The sequence below is a fragment of the Uranotaenia lowii genome, chromosome 3, assembly GCF_029784155.1.
Source record: "Uranotaenia lowii strain MFRU-FL chromosome 3, ASM2978415v1, whole genome shotgun sequence".
Classification (NCBI taxonomy): domain Eukaryota; kingdom Metazoa; phylum Arthropoda; class Insecta; order Diptera; family Culicidae; genus Uranotaenia; species Uranotaenia lowii.
Window position 1 is genome coordinate 329,908,078 of NC_073693.1, and position 20,939 is coordinate 329,929,016.

The 20,939-nt window shown below is 35.3% G+C and overlaps 1 protein-coding gene across 4 annotated transcripts in view; it reads left to right on the plus strand.

Moving 5' to 3' along the window:
- Nucleotides 1-20,939, plus strand: part of LOC129755577 (glutamate-gated chloride channel) — a 339,466-nt gene that overhangs the window by 306,960 nt on the left and 11,567 nt on the right. For 2 of the 4 annotated variants that reach the window (XM_055752139.1, XM_055752141.1), the window contains exons 7-11: nucleotides 3,415-3,651; nucleotides 8,860-8,994; nucleotides 9,059-9,380; nucleotides 10,162-10,276; nucleotides 20,809-20,933. In XM_055752139.1, coding sequence (XP_055608114.1) covers nucleotides 3,415-3,651; nucleotides 8,860-8,994; nucleotides 9,059-9,380; nucleotides 10,162-10,276; nucleotides 20,809-20,933 — 934 coding nt within the window. Of the gene's footprint in view, nucleotides 1-3,414; nucleotides 3,652-8,859; nucleotides 8,995-9,058; nucleotides 9,381-10,154; nucleotides 10,277-20,808; nucleotides 20,934-20,939 lie in introns of all 4 variants that reach the window. The other 2 variants (XM_055752138.1, XM_055752140.1) reach the window with 1 other exon arrangement.

Below are 20,939 nucleotides of genomic sequence, written 5' to 3' on the forward strand. Positions count from 1 at the left end.
AAATTGTCAAAATTGTCAAAATTGTCAAAATTGTCAAAATTGTCAAAATTGTCAAAATTGTCAAAATTGTCAAAATTGTCAAAATTGTCAAAATTGTCAAAATTGTCAAAATTGTCAAAATTGTCAAAATTGTCAAAATTGTCAAAATTGTCAAAATTGTCAAAATTGTCAAAATTGTCAAAATTGTCAAAATTGTCAAAATTGTCAAAATTGTCAAAATTGTCAAAATTGTCAAAATGGTCAAAATTGTCAAAATTGTCAAAATTGTCAAAATTGTCAAAATTGTCAAAATTGTCAAAATTGTCAAAATTGTCAAAATTGTCAAAATTGTCAAAATTGTCAAAATTGTCAAAATTGTCAAAATTGTCAAAATTGTCAAAATTGTCAAAATTGTCAAAATTGTCAAAATTGTCAAAATTGTCAAAATTGTCAAAATTGTCAAAATTGTCAAAATTGTCAAAATTGTCAAAATTGTCAAAATTGTCAAAATTGTCAAAATGGTCAAAATTGTCAAAATTGTCAAAATTGTCAAAATTGTCAAAATTGTCAAAATTGTCAAAATTGTCAAAATTGTCAAAATTGTCAAAATTGTCAAAATTGTCAAAATTGTCAAAATTGTCAAAATGGTCAAAATTGTCAAAATTGTCAAAATTGTCAAAATTGTCAAAATTGTCAAAATTATCAAAATTATCAAAATTGTCAAAATTGTCAAAATTGTCAAAATTGTCAAAATTGTCAAAATTGTCAAAATTGTCAAAATTGTCAAAATTGTCAAAATTGTCAAAATTGTCAAAATTGTCAAAATTGTCAAAATTGTCAAAATTGTCAAAATTGTCAAAATTGTCAAAATTGTCAAAATTGTCAAAATTGTCAAAATTGTCAAAATTTTCGAAATCGTCGAAATTGTCGAAATTGTCATAATTGTCAAAATGGTCAAAATTGTCAAAATCGTCAAAATTGTCAAAATTGTCAAAATTGTCAAAATTGTCAAAATTGTCAAAATTGTCAAAATTGTCAAAATTGTCAAAATTGTCAAAATTGTCAAAATTGTCAAAATTGTCAAAATTGTCAAAATTGTCAAAATTGTCAAAATTGTCAAAATTGTCAAAATTGTCAAAATTGTCAAAATTGTCAAAATTGTCAAAATTGTCAAAATTGTCAAAATTGTCAAAATTGTCAAAATTGTCAAAATTGTCAAAATTGTCAAAATTGTCAAAATTGTCAAAATTGTCAAAATTGTCAAAATTGTCAAAATTGTCAAAATTGTCAAAATTGTCAAAATTGTCAGTATTTTCAAAATTGTCAAAATTGTCAAAATTTTCGAAATTGTCAAAATTGTCGAAATTGTCAAAATTGTCAAAATTGTCAAAATTGTCAAAATTGTCAAAATTGTCAAAATTGTCAAAATTGTCAAAATTGTCAAAATTGTCAAAATTGTCAAAATTGTCAAATTGTCAAAATTGTCAAAATTGTCAAAATTGTCAAAATTGTCAAAATTGTCAAAATTGTCAAAACTGTCAAAATTGTCAAAATTGTCAAAATTGTCAAAATTGTCAAAATTATCTAAAACTGAACAATACAGTTTTAAATTGTTTGAAAATAGTCAAAAGTTGTCACGCAATAGTCTCAAAATTCTATTCACATTGAGACAAATTAACAAAAATGGTCCCAGCATCGGCCAAATTCTTTGAAACATTTCTCAGGATTACCCAAAAGTTGTTTCAAAATTGTTTCAAAATTGTGCTTAAGTTGCCCCTAAATTGTCTTGCATTTGTTTCCTTATTGTTCTCTTTTTGTCACAAAATATAAATATTGTTCAATAATTTCTTTAGGATTGTCTGAAAATTGCTTCGAAATTATCTTACAATTTTTATTCCTAATACTGTTTTTAATTGTAACAAAACGGTATCAAAATTGTTTCAAAATATCTTGGAATAGAGTCAAAATTTACCAAAAATTATCATTCTAACACATCGGAATAGTTAAAAAAATATCACAAATTTGTCTACATTTTTTTCTACATTTGGCTCAAGTTTTTTTTCAAAAATATTTTCAAAATGGTTTCAAAACCAAATCAAAGTTTTTTTAAAAGCGTTTTAAACAGCCTGAATTATGGATTCAATTTTCAGAACAATTAGCGTTAAAATTATAAAAAATAGGTTTTTAAAATTGCTTTTAAAATTAAAATTTAAAATTATCTCTTATTTTGTAACCATAAATGTCGAAAAACTACTTTAGAAATCGGAAAATCCTCAATACCGATGCTAGTTTCCATTTTCCATCTAGATTGCTATTGGCATCGTCTTTGTCAAGATTATCAAGATATAAGTTGAGATTGGCTTCCGCATTCTCGTCAAATTGTACAAAAATTGTCCTGAGTTTGTCTTAAAAATTGTCATCAGACTTAGCTGTTAAATTTATCGTTAATATTTGTACTTTTTTGTCTAAATTTTTGCCAAAACAGACATAAGCTTGTGGTCAAATATACATAAAAATTTAAATTTTTATCAATGTTGTAAAAATTATCGCCTGAATTGTCGAAAGAATTGATGTCAAACTAGTTGTCAAAATTGTAGTCAAAATTTTCATCAAAAGTGTCGTCAAAGATATAATCAAATTTAAAGTCAAGATTGTCACCAAAACTTATATCCATCAGGTTCAAAAAAAAAAAAAAAGATATAGATCTTGAAAGATTCAAGTTGAAACTAGATGTTCTGTCGAATAATTTTTATAGCAATCGGAAAACATTCCGCTGGGAGCCAAAAAATACGATAGGAAATTTTAAGTACACCATTTTGAACTCAGTATTCCCTAAATGAATTATTCTTACCCATCGCTCTCCATACGCAAACCAACAACCTCAACGCAACAGCTTTTAGTGACAGGAAATTTCCCACCGGATACGGGCCTACAACTTATGGGCCACCTCCTTTTAGTAGCACGTGTTCCCTTGTATGGTTCGTTATAAACTTGTTCAACGTCTTGCAGCCATGTGAAAGCCGTGTGATGCGCGGTCTTGCCTCGTCTATCTTTTGCCAGCCGGCCTGTTGTATCAGACAGGTGAATTCCCCAGTTCCGGACCAGGGCAAGAAGAGCTAGGGAAGGTGCCAAACAGCAAAACCGAAGCAATTTCCGGTTGACTGTGTATGTTGTGGTTGTTTTTGCGGTCGCACACAATTTTGACGTTGCCTTTTGAGTGATGTTTCAATTGAGCTTTCGGGTTTAAATGTAAACATGTAAAACTGAGATTTCTACGAAAAATCTTTAATTCGAACCAAAAAACAGGAAATGTAAAAGGATTTGTTTTGATTGATTACACCACCATATAAGCGGTGTCAAATTTGACAGCCCTAAATCACCCTCAAAATGGCTTATTTATTCATTTTGTTTTCTCGTATTTCATTTCTCCCGCAGGACGTCTCAAGTATCTGACGCTGACCGAGGCCAACCGAGTCTGGATGCCGGATCTGTTCTTCTCGAACGAAAAGGAGGGTCACTTCCACAACATCATCATGCCGAATGTGTACATTCGAATTTTCCCATACGGTTCGGTGCTGTACAGTATACGAATCTCGCTGACGTTGGCCTGCCCCATGAACCTGAAGCTCTATCCACTGGATCGGCAAGTTTGCTCTCTGAGGATGGCTAGTTGTGAGTATAATTTTTTATATCTTAATGGTTTTATCTAGAAAAGGATACCTACACTGCCTGTAATGAGTTTGGGATCACCCCTCAAAAACATGAAAATTTGGTGTGCTGTTGTCATTAGACTGAGTCCTTTTGGGGTCATTTTTTAAGGGGGGAGTAGGGTCTAACGGGTAAAAAAAACACCATTTTCACGAATTTTTTCTATAGCTATCGTTCAAACAAATGTATTCATATTTTTACATTATACAAAGCATTGTTAAAAGAACACTTAGTAATTTTTTCGTAGAAAAATATTTAAAAATGAGCCGGTGACGGAGCACTTTCGAGGATGCCTTTTAGAAAACAGGATTTGCGGTGGACACTGTATCTCAGCACAAAATCATCTGAAGTCAAAAAATCAGAGCAAAATATTTTTAATACATGTTTTTCTGGACCCCAACGATTTTATTTAACTTAAAAAAAATTTATGAAATTTTTTTAGCTGTTTGAAGAAAAAACTACGATTTTTCACGAAAAAATCCGCCATTTTTTATCTGTAAAATCTCCCCAAAGTAAAAAAAAAATTGTTGGGGCTTGGTATTTTACATATATGTAGAAAATATGTTCCAAATTTGAAAAGAATCGGTGAAGTAGTTTTCAAATGACGATGTCCACTGACTTTAAAAATGTGCTTTCGAGAAAAACGCGTTTGAAGTTTCTGCTTGCGAATTCTTGCAGTATTAGATAAGAGGAAATAAATGCCTATAATTTCTACAGTTTTGCTCCGATTGACTTGAAAAATTTGACACAACATTCTTAAAATGTTTTACAAAAAGAAAATAAAAACAAATCAATTTTTTGAAATTGTTAGACCCTACTCCCCTCTTAATTAATCAAACCCTGGGGTCTAAATGGTGGATAATGTGCAACACGAGACCCCACAGTCGTCATATCACCTCTTATTCACAACTCCTATCTCTACCTCCCCGTGGTACCGGCTGGGATGCGAGTAACCTAAGTGGAGATCGGGTACCCAACCCCGGTGGATGCTTTGGTCGCATGCAGACTGAGAAGGTGGCCGCACGCGTCTGTTCCCCAGGTCAGGGGCGGCGTGCAACAACAACCGAGCGTCTGTTCTCCAGGTCAGGGGCGGCTCAAGCAGCGTCTGTCTCGCAGCGAGCGGCTGAATTTATGAAATGCGGCTCCCGCCAGCTGAGTCCAAGATGGCAGCCCCATCGCGGGATAGGGACTTTAGGCTAACAACCTACTGTTCCCGACTTGAAATTGTTACGGAATCCGAAAGAAACTTTGGCGACGACTTTTAGCATGAGAACACGGACACGAATTGGAACTTGGAACGTTTTAACCCTTGCCCAACAAGGCAAACTGGCACAACTTGCTAGAGAGGCTAGCCGCCTCAAGCTTTAAATTCTGGGACTGCGCGAAGTCCGTTGGCCTAACACTGGAGAACACAAGACACAATCCGGGCAAGTCCTGCTTTACTCTGGCATACGAGGAGAACATGCTACTCGGGAACGAGGAGTTGGTTTCTTGTTAAGCCCGCAGGCCTACGCGGCCCTCATTAGATGGGAACCGATAAACGAAAGAATAATCGTAGCCAGATTTAGAACACGGGTTAGAAGCCTTACAATGGTCCAGTGTTATGCGCCAACTGACGTTGCCGACTTGCAGGAGAAAGAGCAGTTTTACAGTCAACTGGACAGCGTGGTAGATAAAATTCCGAAGGGTGACATTCAAATCCATTTGGGCGACTCCAACGCAAAGATTGGCTCCGACAATCAAGACCTTGAGCGCATCATGGGGCGCCATGGCCTAGGACAGATGAGCGAAAACGGAAAGCTGTTTGTAGAATTTTGTGACAACAACAACGTGGTGATCGGTGGATCGCTCTTCCCCCATCGACCAGCACATAAGGTCACTTGGGTATCCCGAGATGGCCGAACAGAAAATCAAATTGACCACAACTGCATCAGCCGAAAATGGAGAAGGAGCCTTCTTGATGTCCGCAACAAACGAAGCGCAGACATTGCATCTGACCATCACCTCGTCCTTGGTGAAATACGACTGAGAGTTGCGCGTGTCCTGCGGCGCGAAAAGAAAGTCGGGTGTCGATACGTCGCACGTTGAAATAAAGCTGGAGCATTTTTCCATCCAAACGGCATGTGAGTAAATTTAAGGTAACTTTTCGAAAGTTTCGAAGGCATTATCCATGAAAAATGAAGACAATTGAGCAGAAATTCAGCTGGGGCCTATGTAACGTTTCCTCTTATTTCTGAATCAAAACGCAATGTATTTTGAATCAATCGACCAACTAATGAAAATTCAAGCAATGATGATGTTCTCGTGTGTATTGCACTTCTCAAAGATTGCAAGCCCAAGAAAATGGTGCAATCAAAACTGAAATAAGTTCAAAAATATTCAAAACCATGCTCCTTATATTATTACACAAAAGCGAAAGAAAGTTATAAAGATTTCAACAAAATTTCGGCTTTAAATCTAAGTTCTCTTAAAGCTAAGACATGCCTTTAAACTGCTCCTAATTACACCACTCGACGGGGCCCCGGGATTCCTCCAAAATCAGCTGATGCGAACTGTATTTCGCATGCATGCACTGCTGCCTTCTGGTACCTCCTTCATACAAGGCCTTGTTTGTGTTCTCCTGCGTAAGCTGGCTTGGCGAGCTTTCCAATCAGCTGTTACACCACCACACTAGTACTCATGCTACACCCTGTACTAGTACTACCCGCATGCAAGTCTTGTCAAGTCAAACCATGAATGGATCCGATAACACTTGCTCATTCGAGTACGCACACCATGCTGTTGATATGTGATTCCTTCACAAAAGCACCAGAGCGGAGAGAGATTTGGGGTGACACACTTATCTCGTTTAGCGTATCCAAATACGCACACTACCCGTCATGCAACTTGTTATCGGGGAAAATCGGCTGCTATAGAGTTGTCTTTGGCATTTCTCACGCACATTAACTCCAAAAATTCCAGTGCAAAAATCGAGCAGCCGGCCGACGAACGCGCTCGTTTTTTAAGGTTAATGTTCCCAAAATGAAGAAGTGTTAGTGAAACTCCATGAATTATGACACGAATACTACTAGCGGCAAATAGAACTATAATGGTGGTGTTGGATTCGGTTCCACTGTAGAGTCGGCACATATACAACAGCCCGGTAGGCATGGCAATTGTCAGTGATCATTCACAGCATAAAATCGATCATTTCATACCTCTCAGGAGGGCTTTGTCGTTGTAGTGGTGCTCCTAATTGGAATCTCTGCGATGTCACACCCCACAGTGGAGATGTACTGCTATATTCGAGAATTGCACTTTTAGAATCTGATTCAACCAAAACGATGCGTTATGTTACCTGCCGGATTTTCTTTTTCGATCTACTTCTTCTTGTATGCTCTGGATATGTGTGCCTGGCTGCAATTGCGATCGTTCTGTTGCAGGATCTTTACTCCCTGAAGATGTGGATTGTCCCGTGAGTCAAACCTTGGATAGAGTAAAACGGTTTTGGTTTTAACGAACTTAGCGTTGGGAATTGATTTTCGATTATTACCTTCTTTTTCTTGATCATCCTGATCGACGAGGTGCTGGATTTTTACTCCCTGAGTATTTAGGATGCCGGTTGAGTTGGACCTTGGATGAGAGATAGTGATCTTAGTTTTCGGGTTCAATATTAGGAGATGAATCTTCGTTTTACCTTCTTTGCTCTCTCGATGATCGTGATCGTCTTGTCGCCAGATTTTCACAAGGTGTAAGGTGCCGCGCGAATCGGTTTTTTTTTTGCCCCTGTAGTGATGGACCAGTGATGAACCAGTCGAGCCTTAGCTGGAGGTAAAATAAATTTAGTTTTTGACGAATTCAACCTGGGGAACTTTACCTTTACCTTCCGCGTTTCCTTGGTGGAAGAGCTTGTCAGTCACACCTCATGCAACTCCGTTGAACTATAACGGCTACTACGTTCAAATACCTTCTTAACCCTCCTAAGCCGTTCGCTAAAAATCCGTTTCAGGGAAATTGGAACTGTAGCTTGATTTCGTTCTCCTGGCTGCAAATGTTAACCGATTTTGATGATATTATATTCATTGTCTAGGTAATTAATTCTTATTACTCAACATGTCAAAATAAAGTTGATAAGTATTACCAGATTATCAGAAACTGGCCCAGAAAGTAAAAAGTCCGAAAAATCAATTTTATTTCTAAAATACTCATAACTTCTGACAGCTTTTCTGTATTTAACTGTTTTATTAATGTTTGAAATTGTCAAGAATCCATCTATCCGACAATGTATAGATATGTTGGGGTCCAATGAAAGTGTTGACTGCTATGACTAATCTTCCGGTAGAAAAAAATCTTACTTTAAAAAAACGACATCCAATTTTGGCTTTGCTTAGCTGTATTTCATTTCCCAATGAACCGATTTTCAAAACTCAAATTTTAATTTTTTAGCGTTGATTTGATCATTATTTTCATAGAACATACTTGGTCTGACAAAATTACCATTTCATCAGTATATTGGAATGATGATAAAGATGTTTGAAATGTGCGCTTCGGGTCATATTGACCCGAACGGCTTTGGAGGGTTAAGGGAGGAAATCAACTTAGTGCTGGTGGCTGTTGGTTTTATATTAGAGTACCTACGTACGGCGGACAGTCTTAATGTCACTGGCACTTTAAGGTAGCAAGTTAAACTTTCCGACTATAAGCACAGCATGCAAACATCCACACTCGTTTGACTCTCGATCTTGTTTGAGCGGAAGTTCTTTTGACAGTTTTCGATGACGGTGGATGGCTCTACGTTAAAGTTGGCTTAAAGTTGGAATTGCACAATGCCATAATTTAGATATGCAGTCTCTTGATGATTTTCCAGTGGTGCCTAATTTTCGTTCATCCTCAAATTAGTCTATGGTAATACCTAATGGCAGGCCAAAAAAACGCATTCAAGCTCCAAGGTATTGATTTCGGGACACACACCTTTTTTGGACCACCCCTATGGGTAGTGTGCATTTTCACTTTTTTCAACGTTGCGTAACAAAAGTAATTAATGATGTTCAATTTAAACGGAAAGTACAAAGATAAAACTTTGTAAAAATTTTATGCTTTTCAATATATAAAAATATATCAAATTTATTGAACCATTATGACAATATGGTTCCTGAGTTCCTGAATTAAAGTTTTTCCATCTCAATTTTACAGACGGTTGGACGACGGCCGATTTGGTGTTCCTCTGGAAGGAAGGCGACCCGGTACAGGTGGTGAAGAACTTACACCTACCACGCTTCACGCTCGAGAAGTTCTTAACCGATTACTGTAACAGTAAAACTAACACTGGTAAGATTGGCCTGGTTTCAGATTGAAGCCTTTCAATAATTAAACCTTTTTTAATTGATTTTAGGTGAATACAGTTGCCTCAAGGTGGACCTGCTGTTCAAGCGAGAGTTCTCGTACTATCTGATTCAGATCTACATTCCCTGCTGCATGTTGGTCATCGTGTCCTGGGTTTCGTTCTGGTTGGACCAGGGCGCAGTTCCGGCTCGAGTATCGCTGGGTGTTACCACGCTACTGACAATGGCTACCCAAACTTCCGGTATCAACGCTTCGCTTCCGCCCGTCTCGTACACCAAAGCCATTGACGTCTGGACCGGCGTCTGTCTAACGTTCGTATTCGGGGCCCTGCTCGAATTTGCCCTGGTCAACTATGCGTCCCGTTCAGGTTGGTAGTGCCCGTTGTTTGGCTTTTGTGCCAGCATTGTAGTAATTGTCAGATCAGTAGATCTTTAATATACTTGTAGTCTTTAGGAAAACTCTAAAAACTTTTTTAATACTGATTTCACCTGCAATTTTTGGTTTCTGTTTGATTCTTTTATTCCTCATTTCATATCATCATACGCTCTGTTCGCTTAACTATTGAACCAATTCCGTATCTACTCCTGTAATACCGTTATTTGGAAAACCGCGTAATCACAACAATTCAAAAATCCCTCGCTCGTTCCCGCTCTTTGACAAAAACAACAACAACAACACATTTACCAACGCATAATCAATTATTTCAACGTTGCGTTTACTATAATTAACGTTTGTACACGCCAATTGTAATTTGACCTGTTTGGCACGTTACCGTCGCTGTTTGTTACACTGTAAACCCAAAACCACTAAACACTGACCAACATTTAACTCCAAAATGTAAAACACTTCGCCCGCCACGAACTATTACAAACAAATAACACCACAAAACACCAACATAACCGAAAAACAACATTAACAACAACAAACAAACAAAACAACAAAACATAATCGTATGTCCCGCTCGCGTTCGCGTTTTTTTTTCGTGTCCGTGTTGTTCGGATTGCCAAAATCAAACCAACAAAATTAAACCCAACGTCCCAACAAAAACAACAACAAAAAACCCCATCTCGTTGGGAACACATAAATTCTTGTGCGCTTCTTGTCTCTTCGTTCTCCGAAACTCTCATGCATTCATGCACTCCAAGCGGATAGGGCGGCTGACATTCACCGGGAGAACATGAAGAAGAAGCGCCGGGAGCTGGAACAGGCCAGCCTGGACGCGGCCTCGGACCTGCTGGACACCGACAGTAACGCCACCTTTGCGATGGTAAGTGGATTTTTGTGTTAATAGTCGTATCAGTATGATTTTTTTAAATAACGGCAAGCGTTTTCTGCGCTACCTTTAGGCTGCTCATTAGACTCATTATACCGATTTGAACATTTAAAACTTCTACTTCTACTCACTCCTGTTCCTCACTCGTTCCTGTTAAGGATGTCTGTTCGAATTATTACATCGTATGTTAGGACTCAGATTCAAACTTTTCGGAAAAGCATTGTGTCCTACACCGGGAACTCCATCAATGTATTGTAAACACATTGTGAAAAAATGCCCCTAAATGTTTCATTTACATTCTGCAGACCTTTATCCTCTTGTAGACCGATGAATCAAGAGCTCAATTAATTCATATTCAACGTAGATTTCCTCCCTACGCTCTACAGTCTACCTGGGGCCTGTGACCTTAAGCCCTTCTCTGAACTGTTGTTACACTATCCTTCATACGGTGGGAAATCAACTCGCGCTAAATCCCGAAAAATCGGGTCATGTCTCCCGTGAACGCGTGCTAACCCTTACACATTTTGTGTAACCTCTGCCGACTGGTTCAGTTGTTCTCTTTGCCGTACACCTGCAATAGTCGTGTGGTGATACGTTTCCACTCATGGCAAGGAAAACATCTGTATTCACCTGGAATATCTTAAACGCTTAAAAGAAGACTTCCCTGATCCGTTGGAATTCTGTCCTTCTCAGCGCTGTTTTACTCATGCGATGAGTTCGTGCGCGTTTTCTGGATTGCAACTTTGCAATCATCAAGCTGTAGCTTGTAGCCGCAAACCAGTTCTTAAGTACAACTTTTCTTGGAACTCTTCAATGTATCTCAGCCTTCCATCGATGGAGAATGAGACATGCAGTCTTTTAATAAGACATATATCACTATGTAGGGGAAAAGTTTCCTAAATGGGCCTATCGTATTAAATGCGCCTACGGCCGTTTGACGAAATGGCTGACAAGACAACATATCTAATCAATGCATTTTGAGGGTGATACGCTTTGAACATAAGGCAATAAAGAATTTTATGAATTAACCAACTCAATAAAGAAAATGAAAAATTCATACAAGTTTTTGATTCCTTTTAATGTAATATTTTGACTTTTAAAATTATACGTAAAGAAGCTCAAAACAAAAAGGGTGGTTCTTGTTTCTGATTCAAATGAACCTTACAAGTAAAACAAATGCAAGCTTTTATGATGGTTTCATAATGAATGTAAAGTGGAATAAGTGAGTGTTTTTGTATACCCCCATCATTTTTGTAAAATGCCACTATCATAAAATAACAGGTTTGAAAGGAAAAATATATGATTTTTATCATTAAAACTTCGAATTTAAGCTCTAATTAACATCTTTTGAGAAAATTGAAGATCTCAAAACTGATTTGATAAGGTTTTTCTTATGAATGAACTTCCTCCATAATATGGCAACCCTAACTTTTGTTTTATTCTATAAAATAATAAAAGAAAAAGATTTTAATAAAACTTCAGATTTATCGAAAGAAAGTTATCAGTTTCTGGCATTTCCAATGAAATTATATGGAAATATTACCAACAAATAAACAGAAATTTCGCCTAAAACATAAATAGGCGCATTTAGCCTGCACGGTTTGAGGTTCGGCAATTTTGACAACAGTTTTAATAAAGTCGATTTTTCAAAAACTGAAGGAGATTTCAACATAAAAATTATTCCATGGGTATATAGTTTTTGTACACGTATTCGATGTAATATTTGATTTAAAAGAATCTGCTTAACACGTTCGTCGCCCCGTCACATCAAAACACGAGTTTAGCCACACGTTTTAAATCCTACACTCAGAAATGAAAAAAATATGAAAATTATTATATTTCAATAACTTCGAAATTTCTCTGACATTAATATCCAGAAATATTAAAAAATAACTATTTCAGATATTAAAATTTATGCATCCGAACAATTTCTTGGCGTGTAATGATCCAATGCATAAAATTTAATAACCGAGATATTATATATTATTTTGTTCAAACAAACGCTTTGTGCGTTTGAGTCCCAACTAAATGGGTATGAGCACATGCTAGATTCTTCAGTTGCTAAATGCCTTTCAACTTGACTGCATGCAGATTCCATTCTCTTTAAATATTTAACTGAATCATATTTAAAAAGGATGGACTCAATTGCAGCAAGTAATATTACCAGCGAAATGTACATGTTTTTATGCTATGGTCAATTATGCACATTGACCATAGAACATGAACGAAAATCAAACGATTTTCGTTTGCTTTTTCAGATTATTTCTGCTTTAAGCGTTTGCCTTTACGTTACGGCTCAAACTTTTTTTTCTGACCACCAGATGTCGCTCCATAACATTTCTCAATGCATAAATTTTAATCGCAGAAATATTTCCCAGTGAGAAATATCCCAGTAATTACACCATGAGAAATATCCGTGTGCGTAAAGAGGGAGATATGTGAAAATACCTAAAAAATAACTGTTTGATATTTTATTTATTTCTGATTGTAGAGTTCTCCCTCTCAACTTTCTTGCTCTGAGATTTTTTTTGGGCCCGGCTAGTAAACCTACCAAAATGAGTGTGGCGACGAATGCGTTTATTGGCGCATATAGCCCGCTTCTCCGCTACTTAGGATCCCACTGTGTTATGCTAGAAATTAATCGGCAGCTCTACTCTTCCACGCAGCTCAAATAACCTGTGGTCTCATATTAGACCTGAAACACCCCCCAACAATCGCTAACTAGCGCGGTCTGCACTCAGTACTGTGGAATCCCGGACGGCCCATTTGCATCGTTCATTCTCTAGATAATTGAGACCCAGCAAACAGTTTTTTATGCTGTGTTGATAAACGTTTCATATCCATTATAGAATGATCGTATGAAAGTTGAAAAATGTTGAATGTTGAATGTTAGTAAAGGCAACATACATAAATATAATTTATTTCTAAAGCGACGAAAAATACACCAATCGGGCGTTATCCGACACCTTATTCGTACCTATCGGAAGAATGCAAGATAGCGCAAGATTATGCTCTCATAGCCTTCAAATCGTTGACAGCGAATATATTTTCTAGTTCTCTCATTGGTCAATATTACTCAATTCCCATCTGATTTTTAGCCATCTGGATGAACTGCTGGTTGCAGAGAGAACATGACGATGAATTTCTCACTTGAAGCCCGAGTGGGAGTCAAATCACTTCAAAATTTACAAGCATGGCGGACATTCTATCATATCCGATTTAAACTGACTTTAGACAACATTTTATACGATCTTTTAACTATGCAGTAGGAATTGCGATTCGCATCACCATTGAAAATGACTTAAGTTATCATCTCTGATACGATTTCATGTTTGCTGGGGAGCTCAGTTATTCTAGCGATTGCTTGTGCTGATGTTTCGAGCTTGTCTTTAATAATCTGTGCTTCGCCAGAGGCATATCTAGGATGCCACATTCTCTCCTATTTCAATGTTTCATTTATATTTATTTGTTATCTTATCAATTCCTATGCAATGGGCTGAACCCGGCTCACGGTGTCTCTGATGGAACGATTTTATTTATCGAAAATTAGCATCGCTAATTTTTGCACCATTCGAAAGCTGGGACTTTCCCCTTTCATTTGAGCCCAAATTTGAAATAATCCACCGGGGGATCTAGAACATTTTATTTTCTTGAAGATTTTTTAACCTTTTCAATGGTACTTTTCAAAGACAAAGTCATGCTTTTAACTGTGAAAACGCTCGTCTTCCCTTAAGCATAAATCCAACATCACATGTCAATAATATGATTTAATAGGAAATTTTCCTGGCTACAATTTTGTAGAAGACACCAAAGTGATACGAATTGAGAGAAAGGAGTTGGAATGTCAGAAACAGAGTTATTATTATTATTTCATTTGAAAAATCTAATAAAACTTCTCACCACTGATTGTACTAAGACCAAAAAAAGTATTCTACGAGCTTTGTTATTGATTGTAGATTGTATGAATGTTCAAACTATTTATTTAAATTAAAAAATCAATCTTTTACATATAATTGATCAAGATTATCTGAAGTTATGAGCATTTTTGGGGTTTTATTATTCCGGAACAAATATCAAATTCTTTTTTTTTGTCACTCCGATTTTTCTAAAAATCCCAAAGTGGGGAATAAATAAAGTTTAAGATATTTTAGATAATGATTTGATACATTTTTCAAAAATTCAAACAGTTGAAAGAGCGAAAGCCAAACTGTAGAAGATGGGAGTAGTATTACCTGTCATTTAGATTTTTTTTTTCAAATGTTTGATCTTAATTTTCTCGATTGTTTGATTTCGTGCAATGTAGATTGTATACAAGTTTGTTGCAAGCCAGCTTTGGTTCAATTTTTTTTCCAATGTATTGAGATTTGAATTAATTTTTATTTTAAAACCCATTTTTTGTTATGTTTAGGAAATTTGAAAAAAAAATCATCAATATGAACAAATGGAAAATTTCAGAAAACAAAATAAAAAAAGATTATTTCAGATCTGACAACTCAAAGTGAATTGAGAAAATATTTTCGGATAATAGTATTACATCAAATCAACCTCTTAAAATTGTTGAAAACAAAGTTGATGTTGAGATATTGTAATCTCCTTTTTTTCTTTTTATAAATAAATCAATGAAAGAAATTAGGTTCAGTTCGTGTACTTTTGAGAAAAATGAACAATCTAGAATTTTTTTTACAAATCTAGACCACATTTTTACATACACGAGTGCCTCCAAAAACACTAATTTATGGAATCAAACATAAACAAAAGGTTAATTTTTTTTTTAAATTTTATTTATAACACTTTATCATGCTTGTGATACCCGTGTCTAAGGTTTTACAATCAATCTAAAGTGAAAAGTATGAAAACCTTCAGAAATCATCAAAAAGGATGAAAGATTTTCAACAAAGATGTTGGATTATGAAATCCAGGTGAATTATTTAGAATTTTGGCTTAAATGTAAGAAGCAAATCTTATTTTTTCCTAGCCCTAGATGTTTGTTCATAAAGTATTCAAACTAAATTAGCTCAAAATATAAATAACTAAATTTTCCAGAAAGGCGGCAGACAATTGTTCTAGAATAAAACCCTTCAAATGCTCATAACTTCAGGTAATACGGCTCAATTTCATGTAAAAGAGATATTTTTTAATGTAAATAAACCGGTTTGAACATTTATACACTCTACAATCAATAACAAAGCTCGTAGAATACTTTTTCTGGTCTTAGTACAATCAGTGGTGAGAAGTTTTATTAGATTTTACAAATGAAATTATAATAACTCTGTTCGTGACATTCCAACTCTTTTCTCTCAATTTGTATCACTTTGATGCCTTCCACAAAATTCTAGCCAGGGAAATTTCCTATTAAATCATATTATTGACATATGACGTTGGATTTGTGCTAAAGGAAAAATGAGCGTTTTTACAGCGATAAGTATGATTTTGTCTTTGAAAAAACCATTAAAAAGTTTAAAAAATCTTCAAAAAAATAAAATGTTCTAGACCCCCCGGTGGATTTTTTATTTCTGATGGCCATGGGCTGAAACCCGGCTACATATTTATTTTATTCTATTTTTACCTACGACAGCCATGAGCTGATACCCGGCTTACTGTCGATTTTAATTTGTTTAATTTTAATCTCAAAAACACTAACTGTCAGATCTTCTAGTTTCCCAGTTTATAAAAAAACACAAACTTATTGCCTTGCTGGGCTGCCGATATCCTCTAATTTCTCAAATAATAAAAACACACTTATGTCGGAAGGCTGTCGATACCTCTTTATCCATTTGGGCGATCGAATTCCTCTGCCCATATTGGGACTTTCTATAATACACTGAGGTTTTTTTTTACGCGGTATTTCGTCCCGCGTAAAAAAAACCGCGTTAATTCGAAAATCCGCGTAAAAAAACCGCGTTAATTCGAAAATCCGCGTAAAAAAAACCGCGTTAATTCGAAAATCCGCGTAAAAAAAACCTCGTTAATTCGAAAATCCACGTAAAAAATCCATTTTAATGAAAAAATTCGCGCAAAAAAGCACATTACTAAAAAAACGTGTAAGAATCATGATTATTTAAAAATTTGCGTACAATGATAGTTTATTTTTAAGATAAAAAACAAAATCAATTAGATTAATAGAATAGTAGAATATAGTGAGGCTTATTTGACAGTGTGGAATTCAGATCGTCTTATGTCTCATGTCTCAGGTCTCATATTCCATGTCTCAGGTCTCATGTCTCAGGTTTCATGTTCCATGTCTCAAATCTCAGGTCTCATGTTTCATGTCTCATGTCTCATGTCTCAGGTCTCATGTCTCAGGTCTCATGTCTCAGGTATCATGTCTCATGTCTCAGGTTTCAGGTCTCAGGTCTCATGTCTCATGTCTCAGGTCTCATGTCTCATGTCTCATGTCTCAGGTCTCATGTCTCATGTCTCATGGCTCATGTCTTAGGTCTTATGTCTCATGTCTCATGTCTCATGTCTCAGGTCTCATGTCTCAGGTCTCAGGTCTCATGTCTCAGGTCTCATGTCTCATGTCTCGTGTCTCAGATCTCGAGTCTCAGGTCTCAAATCTCAGGTCTCATGTCTCAGGTCTCAGGTCTCAGGTCTCAAGTCTCAGGTCTCAGGTCACAGATCTCATGTATCACGTTCTTAGTCTCAGAGCTAAGATTTTCCCAACTACAAAAAGATTCTAAGTGTTTTCCTTTGAAAAAGTCTTAGAATATTTTCTCTGAAAAACCGCGTTAATTCGAAAATCCGCGTAAAAAAAGCCGCGTAAAAAAAATCGTGTAAAAAAAAACCGCGTAAAAAAAACCTCAGTGTACTTGGGTTCTCAAGTAACAATTTTAGTTTTATTATGTTCAACCAAAATTTGTTAGGACTTCAGCACTAATCTTCATAACAAGCTAAGGTTGGTTTCAAAATTCAAATTTCGCTGGAAATAATAACAATACCAAAAATACACAAAAAAGAAAATTTATTCCTTGAGTCATTTTCTTACTCCTGCAGAATTGATAAACAAAGTCAAAGTATTTCAAAAAATTTCATTAGTGCAACTTTAAAATTCGGTAAATTTATTTGAAAATTTACACATAATGAAAATTCAATTTAAAATTTATGTTGTTTTAGTAAGAACATTTTGAGATTGTAAAAATGAAAATTTGATTCATGAGTAACGAATTGATGACATGTGATGAACATGCTTTTAATCAAATTTTACTCACACACACATTTTCAATATCTATTCATTTCGCCTAACTTTCAAGTCGACTGTAATTTTCATTATCTTGGAGTTTTTCTACTAGAAGAATAAACCTTTCATCGATAAGATCGCGAAATTAAATTAACAAGCAGAACTAACGGTGATTAAACTATTCATAAAGCAAAATGAAGATGGAAAAAATAAATCTTTGATGCCTATGTTTTCATGATTGATTTGATAGATTTTGGCGTATTGAACCCGAAACTATTGTCAGATTTAGTCAATTACCCCTCGTTTGGGTAATATGAAGTTTATAATATAAAAAATGTAACAGTTTTGGGTTAAATCAATCATTGATAACTAATCAACTAACAAATCTTCATGATAGAAAAAAACTGATTCTGAATTTTTATTATACTTTATTGAATTTATTTAGCAATAACATTTTGACAATGATGATGATAATGATGATCTAAAAAACTATAATTCGACAGTATTTTGAAAATTTGGGAAGAAAAGTATTTCTGACATAACTGAAGAAAATTAAAAAAAAGATTTTATTCCATATAAAAAAATTGTTGAAGTCTGCAAAACGATTTGGTTTTTGCTTTTAAACGTATCTGAAATTCAATTTAGTTAATATGTACTTCTTTAAAAATTCGTTAAAAATCTTTTCTACTTCAAGATTGGGAAAAGTAAACAAATTGAAAACTTTTTAAACTTTTTTCGCAGATGTCAAAATTACTTGGGATCTTAAAAAAGTTGATATAAACCTTTATTTTCATGTTTTTTGTAACGTTTTAAAGTTTTGGCAGAAAAGTGAAGAATTTTTATTGAATAACTTTTACCTATGAATATTCAAAAGTCTCAGTGCACAAAAATTGATCAAAATGAGCTCTTTAATTTATTGTACCTCAGGAAAATATGAATTATGTGGCCTTGTGCAATTTACCAAAATTCTTTTAAATGTGGAGTTGAAGAACAAAAAATACAAAATAAAATTGTGGCTCAATTATGCTTCTTGAATAAAACTTTGTATCGGCATAAAACCTGTATTGATATAAATGATTTTTTATTATAACAGTGGATGTAATGGAAGTAATGGATAAACTTGTTTTGACACGCTTCTTAATAAAAACCAATATTAAAAGCCGAGGTAGGGTTTTCGTGTGGCAAGATTTGAGTTTCAAAACAAAAATTGCAAATCGAAATGAAAATTAGTTTTAAATTCGTGAACGTCATTTAATGTCGAAGAATGTAATGTCTTAGGCCTAGAATGATGATACCCACGGAGGCAATCCAATTTCCTGACATGTTCGTTAACACTTATATACATGTAAAATTTCTTTATCTTACGCCACCCAAGACTGATGACTTCCGCTGATCTTTAAAATACTGTAAATGGTAGAAAATCTCATCAAAATGTCATGCGATTATCATTGATTTACAGAACTTTCAAGTTTAGCGGAAGCTGCCATCATGGATTTCAAGATGGCGTCAGAAATAATTTTTAAACTTCTTCAAGTTTAGCCTATAAGTTGAGACCCAAGGGTTTTCAAGCGATTATTAATAAAATACAGATTTGAAAAGAAAAGATTTCAAGACGGTGTCACATAGCGAAATTCAACTTTTACTCGTTGATCCCTTTCACCCAATACCCAAAATGTGAAGTTATCATGCGATTTTCAGTGATTCATAGCATTTTTAAAGTTAATAGGCAGCCACCATCTTGGGTTTCATGAAGGCGTCAGATTGAGAAATATGCTTCTATTCGTTGAACCCTTTCAACTTATATCCATATTTCGGGGGATTCATACGATTTCCAGTTATTTACAGTATTTTCAAGACGAGCGGATGCCGCGATATAGGATTTCAAGATGGCGTTCGGATAGCTAAATTCGACTTCTGCTTGTTAAGCCTTTTCAAACGGAAACCCGCATTGTGGATGTTTCATGAGATTGTCAGTCACTTGAAGCTTTGAAAAGAAAAGGCGAAGCCGCCATCTTGGATGAATGATGACGTCAAGCAACAAATTTTTCTCCTACTAGTTGGGCCTTTTGACTCAATACTCATATCATAAAGATTTTAACACCACTTCCGGTGAATTAAAGTGTTTCCAAGATTTTTGTATTTTTTTTTTATTTAACTCAAAAACAACACACATGATTTAACAAAAATATGAAAAAAATGGGAATTTCAATTTCAATTTTTAATATGTGCAATCTAGCTTGAGCGTGTCCTGTTTTTATATCTTGATCGAGAATTGTTACCTTATTTTATTGCAGTTTTTTAAAGCACTGTGGGCTTTAAAAAACATGCAAAAAAAGCTTGGACAAACTTCTCAGGTTTTGTTTTATTGGAGTTTTAAGAGCATTCAGAACTCTTTCTAAACAACTTAAACAGTAAATTTAGCAAAAGCTTTATTAGCGTTTTAAGAACTATCTCAAAACAAATGGTTGAATCAAGATCCAAGAATTTCTCATGACCATAATAAAACAGTTATAAAACTAGCTGCATGTTAAATGCCATAATAAAATCATAATTAAACTTTCTAATGTTAGTTGGTTAAATCTGTGTTACTTGGGGCTCCTATTAAAACCTTATCTGGCTCCGGCTTGAACAAAACTTTCTAGTTCGGATTCGATTACCTTTCAAAGCTCAGATCTAAAGATCTTTCTTGGTAACGACTAGAAGACCTCCCAGTGACTACGACTTTCTGTATTCTAGTCCAACAACTTTCCTTCGATTTGACGCCGTTTCATAGAAAAAGTCCGACGATCCTGTCTGGCTCCAGTTTGACGAGATTCCAAAGGCTCCAGGCTCATCGATTTTCCTATGACCATCCATGGAACCGGTTTCATGTCTTTGGTTCCTGGTTTGGTTAACTTTCATCGTATTTGGCATGAGGATCTTTCTACATTGATTCCCCCTTTCTCCTTTTTCACTAGTTCTAACTAGACCCATAATCTAGTTTAGCACTTCTTTCTCGAATTTTTTTTATTAAACTACCTTAGGTACTGTGATAAAAAAAACTTCATGTGTATGGTACTGTTATTCTTAAACATCGATTGCTACGACACGACAAATATCCTCATAAAAGTTCGAGAATAAATCATTTCGATTTCGAAATTCGAACTTATAGTGGCTTCTGCCATTAACATTAGTGAATTTTAAACTTGAGGTCTCACATATAAAAAATATATCGCTGCCAATTTTAGCTAATCATAAAAGCTGCTTCCAGGACAGGTAAATCAATGTCTGGTTGATCACACAGTTAAATTGAAAAGGAAGTTATTTATCTCCAATTTACCACAAACTTATTTTTTTTTTTTTATTTTAGAAACCATTGGTGCGTCATCCTGGCGATCCGCTAGCTTTGGAAAAGCTACGACAGTGCGAGGTCCACATGCAGGCCCCCAAACGGCAAAACTGCTGCAGGAGTTGGATGTCGAAGTTCCCCACCAGGTAAGG